Genomic DNA, 8,275 nt, shown 5'->3' on the forward strand with positions numbered 1-8,275 from the left:
TTACTACTACCCCACTGACTAGAAGGCTTACGATGCATAAACAGAGTAAATAGTGACAAATAGTATATATATATATATATTTATATATATATATATATATATATTTATATATACTGTGCCTTTACTCTACTTTGTTGATTCTGATTCCTTATTTGTTTAAAGTGAATAATTAGTGTTACAATTTTCAACATCGTAAAATATAAAACTTAAGTGTTTTCATTATCGATAAATATAACACTTTTACCAGTTTTCATTATCGATTTTATTCCTCTTTCTAAATTTATTTGTGGGAAGTATTCCAATTGCCCGTTGTTAAATATTTATTATCGGATACCTTTGTTTATGAGTATTGACTCGTCTAATCGTAAATTATAATGGCTTTTATTGTAATGTAAGAGTTTATCATTGTAGTCCATGATTTGTCTGGGAATTTTAGTTTTGTGTTTTTCTTACAGCTTATTTCTTATGGCTTTTAGCTCATCTTGTAAGAAATAGAAAAGCGTCAGAAATTTTAATTCCATTAAAGTTTGATGTATATCAATAAAATAACAAATTTTAGTAGAATTAAAATTTCTGGTGCTTCTCTATTTCTTACTAGATAAGCTTAAATTGCAAATTACTATTTTTTGTAATTTTTAAATGATTAAAAACCAAAGATCTATCCATATATATTCATATGATTAAACTCACTAAGATTGAAAAGAAACTTGGACTGAATATTTCCATGTCTCCCATTGAAAATTGCTTTTTGGATTACCAACATGATGGTTCAAGTGAAAAATGTTTAAAGAGCTGTACGTCCGAATTGTACATAGAACCTAATGTTGACCGGACCATAAACACTAATGAAACGTCATTTGTAGGAGTTGCACTACAATTTAAAAAAACTAATCTGGGTAGAGAGCAACATAAAAGTTTAAAAAGTTGTAAAAAGTTGTGTAAGAATGGAGGAAAGTGCGTCATCAAGGATTCATATTATAAGTTAGTTATTTTTAAATTTTATAGTTTTTAAACACTTGAATGCACAAAATATTAACCTAATTGTTTTACATATTTAAAAACTATATAAACCGTAAAAAAGTAAAATAACAAATTTTAGTGAAATTAAAATTTCTGATGCTTCTCTATTTCCTACTAGATAAGCTAAAATTACAAATTAAATTTTTTTTTAATTTTTAAATGATTAAAAACCAAAGATCTATAATATTTGCTTGCATCGAAATAACAACAAAACTCATCAGCATGTTTTATTGAATGTACTACCATTGAAAAAAATTCTGTATAATATAAGGATAAAAACGTTGAAAATTTAAACGATTTAAATTAATATAATTTTTATTTCATATTCATGGAAAGATAAACTAGTTTACACTTAAGTGAGGTCTTCCAATTGTTAAGCTTTAATATTTGGTTTTTTTTAGAAATTTCACTAGAATTTTAATGATTAACAAATAATGCTTAAGTAAATGTATTATAGCTAAAATTTATGCTGAGAAATTTATAAAAATGAAATATCCACGCTTAGTAATTTTGTAAAACGTTTGTTGTATTTAGCATGTTAATGCGTATTCTTTTCAGATTTTTATGATTGAACATGTGATTATTGAATACTGATTATTTATTGTTCGTTAATTCATCAAAATAGTAAAGAACTTAATGTAAGGATTTCTGTTCATTATCATGGCGGTCTGACGGAAATTGGAGTAGAAAATCAAATTGATATTCATCGCTAGAGATCGACTGGCAATGGGTTGATTATAATGGCTAAGAGTAAAATAGAATTTAAGAACAATTTAAGTATAAACGTTTTTAAAATTTGAAAGATCTTGATTAATTCATGACCGTTACTTATATGAAAAATGTTAAAAGACTAGGACGTTTGAAGAAAAACGTTATTTGCTAGACACGCTATTAAAAACATTTTCAAATGCGAAAAGCTTTTCAATTTTTATCTTTTCTAAGCAATCACTATATATATTTGGCAGAAACCATGCAGAATCTGTCTCTTAGAATTTTAAATATAAAACTGTCTCTATAACGAAAAAAAATTATATTTAAAAAAAAAAACCTGACCAGAATAAATGTACCTGGTAAAACATTTCAGTGCTTAAATAAATGAGAATTTTTTTTTGAAGAATTATCATTAAAGTTTAGTTCAAGGTGACATCAAAATTTTAAAATGATTGTTGAACGTAGTAAACTGTAAGTTACATATTACATTATTGATTAGCGCATTTTGCATTTTGTCCGTTTAGATAGATATAATGCAAGTACAATAAGTTATTTTTCATATTTTTTGCGATTATACCACGTACTATTACTTTTTGTTACAAAAATAAATGACTACAAGGTTTTTTTAATAAATATATAGCACATACAAAAATTTTAAGTAATGTAGAATTTTTTACAGAACAACTTCTATATAAAGATATTTAGATATTCTATATAGCAAATTTATTTCCTGGAACCATCAGTTCGTTGCATGAAGGTAACGCTGTATTTTTTTATTTTTTTTTAATTGTTTCACTATTCCAGATGTCATTGTCCGTCTAGTCATTATGGCCCTCAATGTCAACTAACCACCAAATCGTTTGCTGGAGATGGTTATATGTGGTTACAACCAATAAATGCATGCTCAGCTAAAAATCATTTTTCCATTGAATTCATGCCGAAAATTGGTGCAGAAGTAATCTTATATCAAGGTGAGCAGATTAGTGACGATGGCGAAAATCTATCAGGAAATTTTATAATGGTAAGGTTGATGAACAATCACGTTGTGACACAAGTGAAAAATGAAAAGATGGGTTTTCATGATATGATAACTGTGTCAGGTCTTTTGTATGATGGCAGTTGGCACAAACTGGACCTTTATTTCAATAACAAGGTGTTTTTAATTTACATCATTTGGTTACATTAGCTATTTTTTCATTTTTTTTATTAATCACTTCATTTTATCTTTAAAAAACAAACTATGAAAAGCAGAAAACAGCCCTACAAGCAAGGCATAAAAGCTAAAATAAACAAGAAACAAAATAAAATAAAACAATGGTTGCATTTATATATATATATATATATATATATATATGATTATATATATATATATATGATTATATATATATAAAGCTTACGATGCATAAACAGAGTGGTGCTATCAAATCTCATTTGAACTCAACCCACTCAATCACTATTAGCCGTGAAATCCTCGACAGCAACACAAAAGTAATATACCAGAACAGCAACTACACGCATCTTAAAATTGCAGAAGCAGTCCTAATTGACATCAATAAACCAAAAATAAATATACAACAAAAAATGGCATTCTCACTCCCAACCCGACGCTTAACTAACAATGAAAACAAAGAAGTAATAAAAACTAGCATTGTAAATAATGACAAAGAAGAATATGATGCTATCGATGAAGAAAAGGAGACCAAAGAACACGATCATGCTAGCGATGAAAAAAAGGAGACCAATAAAGAAACCTGACACCAAATTTCCATCAAAGTTCATTTTTACAACGTCAATTTTCATCTAAGTTCATTTTGACAACGTCAATATTTCCCTATATAAACAACAAGAAGCACTGATGATGATTTATTCGGAATCGAAATATGGCCTTATTTGCAGCATGAATTCTAAAAATAAGTTTATTTTGAATTTTAATGAACTAAACATCCACCAAAAAACTTTAGTGAGAAAAATCGAAAAAACGAACTACAAACATATTAACGCCAAAAATTCGGTAGAATTTATAGATTATTGTAAAAATTATGGTCTATTACCAACGATTATATATATATGTTATATTTATCGATAATGAAAACACTTAAAATGTTACATTCTACGATGTTGAAAGATTGTAAAACTAAATATTCACTTTGAACAAACAAGGAACCAATAAATAGGCTCAGTATAAAAATATTTGATCATCTGGGCACAACTACAACATATCAATCATATTGTTATAACCGTGCTACCGAATGCACTAGAACATTCTAGAATATGCTAGAATCGGACCATCTAGAAGAATCTAGAAACGACGCTTGCGAAGTATATAACCGCACGTCCCAAGAAGATTAGCGATTAGTGAAATTCGTGATTTTGTAAATTATATATATATGTTATATTTATCGATAATGAAAACACTTAAAATGTTACATTCTACGATGTTGAAAGATTGTAAAACTAAATATTCACTTTGAACAAACAAGGAACCAATAAATAGGCTCAGTATAAAAATATTTGATCATCTGGGGACAACTACAACATATCAATCATATTGTTATAACCGTGCTACCGAATGCACTAGAACATTCTAGAATATGCTAGAATCGGACCATCTAGAAGAATCTAGAAACGACGCTTGCGAAGTATATAACCGCACGTCCCAAGAAGATTAGCGATTAGTGAAATTCGTGATTTTGTAAATTCGTGACTCTGTGATTTTGTGATTGTGAATAGCGATTCGGTGAATTATTTAAAGCGATATTTGATTTGTTTTGTTGACGTTGTCATAACGACAGATTTTGAACAATTTAAAAGTTAATTGTTGTGTTAATTTGAATTTGCTAAAAATAAACGATTAGTTGATTTCTTCTGTAAAAAAAGTTTAATAACTAATAACTGTTTGGAGTATTTTATTCAATCGAAGATTCGAACCCGTCGCATCGTAAATCGGTTACGACAGCGAGTATTATAACATTGGTGTCAGAAGTGGGATCTTCGACCAGCGAAAAAGAACACGATGTCAAAACTGTGTGGTTTGAACGTAGTTCAGCTACGAGAAGAACTACAGAAACGAAGCCTTGTCACAAGTGGCAACAAAGAAGTACCAGTAGCACGTCTGAGAGAAGCTATCATTGACGAAGGTAAGAACACAGACGAATTCAAGTTTGATGGTGCTGACGAAGACAATAAAATTTACAATCGCTAAAATGATGGAACTTCTGCTTAGTATGTCAACTGAAATGAAACAGATCAAAGAACAGTCCGAACGACAGTCCGAACGACAGACAGAAGAGTTAAAACAACAGATCAAGGAACAGTCCGAACGACAGACAGAGGAGTTAAAACAGATCAAGGACCAGCTAAAACACGTAAAATTGGAAGTGGCAGAACAGATTGAAGATTAGTCAACAAGAATAGAAATGATCGAGCAGAAACTTGATCGTCAGACCTTTGAGATAGATCACAAGATAGACAAATTGAAGCGAGAATTGGAGCAATCCAAAAAAATGGCTATGCCGTTAGATCACGCATCCGGAAGAACTTTGAAGGTACCAGCATTTGACGGAGAGATGTCCTGGAACGTTTATAAAATCCAGTTCGAAGTAGCGGCAACTAGTAACTGTTGGAACGGAAAAGAACGAGCAACAGCACTGATACTGGCCCTGCGAGGTTCAGCAGCAGAGGTTCTTCAGACGATTCCGGCGGAGAACCACTTCAACTATGAATTTCTGGTTAGCGCGTTGGATTTACGTTATGGTGAAGAACACATGAGACAGATTTATCGGTCTCAGCTTAGAAACAGAACGCAACGATCTGGTGAATCCATTCAGCAGCTGGCACAAGATATCGAACGGTTGACATTGCTGTCGTATCCGACATCAGACCCCGAGCATAGAGACGAAACTGCCCTGGATACGTTTATCAAAGCCTTTCGTGATTCAGAACTCAAGCAATCCCTTCTCTTGTCAGATAAACGAAAACTCAAGGATGCCGTTGCGCACAGTCTCACTTTTGAATCGGCAAAGCAAGCATCAAAAAGTAACGTACGTCTACGCCAAGTACATGAAGAATGCTCTTGCCAGAAGGTGGTTGTGAAACGCGAACCCCAACAGCATGGTGTACCCCAATGTTGGATTTGTGGTGAAAAAGGCCATCTACGTCGTGATTGTAAACACCGCCTAAAAGATAACTACTGCCGAAATTGCGCGACAAGATGGCGCAAAAGAAGAGAAGATGATCCTGTATCACAATCGGCCCCTTCTAACGAAGGGGCGGAAAAACTAATAAGAGCCAACTTTGTGGGGCAGAGGTTATCTAGTAGAATTGACGCCCCCAGTACCGTAATTAACATTTCCAGGCTATATCGAAATCGAAACGACCGATGGCTGAACGGAAAAGTTGATCAACGAGAATGTGTAATTACAGTCGACACCGGAGCAACAAAATCGATTTTAAGATCTGATTTGGTACCCAATCTGAAGAAAGAGACTTCTAACAAATACATCCTTCGAACAGCTACCGGAGGAACAGCACCAGTCTATGGAAAGATTCTCCGTACTGTTCAGCTAGGCGACTTGTTATTCGAAGGTTCATTTTTAGTTGCGGATATCATCGACGAATGCATAATAGGTGTCGACTTTCTGACAAAATATGGGTTCAAAATTGACTTAGAAAAACGCATTTTTAGATGGAGAAATACAGAAGTGATAATGGGGGATAGCGACGAAAAATGCATTCGAGTGACAGTCGATTGTGACATAAAACTACCTCAATCATCTGAAAACATCGTATGAGGCAAGTTGAATTGCGATCCTGGGGGCCACCAGTTCTATTTGATGGAGCCAACCTCAACGACAAATGTACAGAACGCGATCATTGGAAAATGCCTGGTAGAAGCGAACAAAAATGGTCTTATTCCTGTCAGAATAATGAATACCGCTAAACACACTATTAAAATTAAAGAAGGCGAGGAAATAGGTAATTGCCAATCAGTAAATTTGGTGAAATCATTAGATATGGAGCAACAGGAAAAGGTTCTACCAACTGACAAAGGTAAACTCAAAGAACTTACCAAAAATCTACTGGATGAACTTAATTTGTATCAAGAAGACCGTCTAATAGCCGCCTCGTTGATTACTGATTTCGCAGACGTGTTTTCAACCGGTGACAATGACCGCCAGAAGGTTCATTCTTAGTCGCGGATATCATCGACGAATGCATAATAGGTGTCGACTTTCTGACAAAATATGAGTTCAAAATTGACTTAGAAAAACGCATTCTTAGATGGAGAAATACAGAAGTGATAATGGGGGATAGCGACGAAAAATGCATTCGAGTGACAGTCGATTGTGACATAGAACTACCTCAATCATCTGAAAACATCGTATGGGGCAAGTTGAATTGCTATCCTGGGGGCCACCAGTTCTATTTGATGGAGCCAACCTCAACGACAAATGTACAGAACGCGGTCATTGGAAAATGGCGAACAAAAATGGTCTTATTCCTGTCAGAATAATGAATACCGCTAAACACACTATTAAAATGAAAGAAGGCGAGGAAATAGGTAATTGCCAATCAATAAATTTGGTGAAATCATTAGATATGGAGCAACAGGAAAATGTTCTACCAACTGACAAAGGTAGACTCAAAGAACTTACCAAAAATCTACTGGATGAACTCAATTTGTATCAAGAAGACCGTCTAAAAGCCGAGGCGTTGATTGCTGATTTTGCAGACGTGTTTTCAACCGGTGACAATGACCAAGGTAAAACAGCTATGGTAACCCACCGAATTGATACTCAGGATTCGAAACCGATCCGACAAGTACCACGACGTCTTCCTTTAGCAAAACAAACAGAAGTAAACGAAATGATAACGACAATGCAGAATCAAGGCGCTATCGAACCGTCATCAAGTCCCTGGATTTTGCCAGTTGTTTTGGTAAAGAAGAAAGGACGTTCTCCAAAGCTCCAGCGAGGGTGGGAAGGCCCTTATCAAGTCATCACCCGCTTGAATGACGTCTTCTACCGTATTCAGGAATGTCGGAAGCCGAGAGCAAGAATGAAGATCGTTCATTTGGATAGACTGGCTTCGTACCATGAGGACACCGGAACGAAAACTAAGAAGGGGGTAATGTTATAACCGTGCTACCGAACGCACTATAACATTCTAGAATATGCTAGAATCGGACCATCTAGAAGAATCTAGAAACGACGCTTGCGAAGTATATAAGCGCACGTCCCAAGAAGATTAGCGATTAGTGAAATTCGTGATTTTGTAAATTCGTGACTCTGTGATTTTGTGAATAGCGATTCGGTGAATTATTTAAAGCGATATTTGATTTGTTTTGTTGACGTTGTCATAACGATAGATTTTGAACAATTTAAAAGTTAATTGTTGTGTTAATTTGAATTTGCTAGAAATAAACGATTAGTTGATTTCTTCTGTAAATAAAGTTTAATAACTAATAACTGTTTGGAGTATTTTATTCAATCGAAGATTCGAACCCGTCGCATCGTAAATCGGTTACGACAGCGAGTATTATAAC

At 33.7% G+C, this 8,275-nt stretch overlaps 1 protein-coding gene across 1 annotated transcript; it reads left to right on the forward strand.

Moving 5' to 3' along the window:
* Window positions 1-5,147: 5,147 nt before the first annotated feature.
* Window positions 5,148-7,981, forward strand: HELRODRAFT_175870 (hypothetical protein; the record flags this gene model as incomplete). The annotated part of the gene is made up of 4 exons (XM_009023241.1): window positions 5,148-5,644; window positions 5,715-5,813; window positions 6,086-6,194; window positions 7,901-7,981. The coding sequence occupies 4 exons, from the start codon at window positions 5,148-5,150 to the stop codon at window positions 7,979-7,981; spliced, it is 786 nt and encodes a 261-aa protein (XP_009021489.1).
* Window positions 7,982-8,275: the final 294 nt, after the last annotated feature.

The sequence above is a fragment of the Helobdella robusta genome (assembly GCF_000326865.2).
Source record: "Helobdella robusta unplaced genomic scaffold HELROscaffold_35, whole genome shotgun sequence".
Lineage (NCBI taxonomy): Eukaryota > Metazoa > Annelida > Clitellata > Rhynchobdellida > Glossiphoniidae > Helobdella > Helobdella robusta.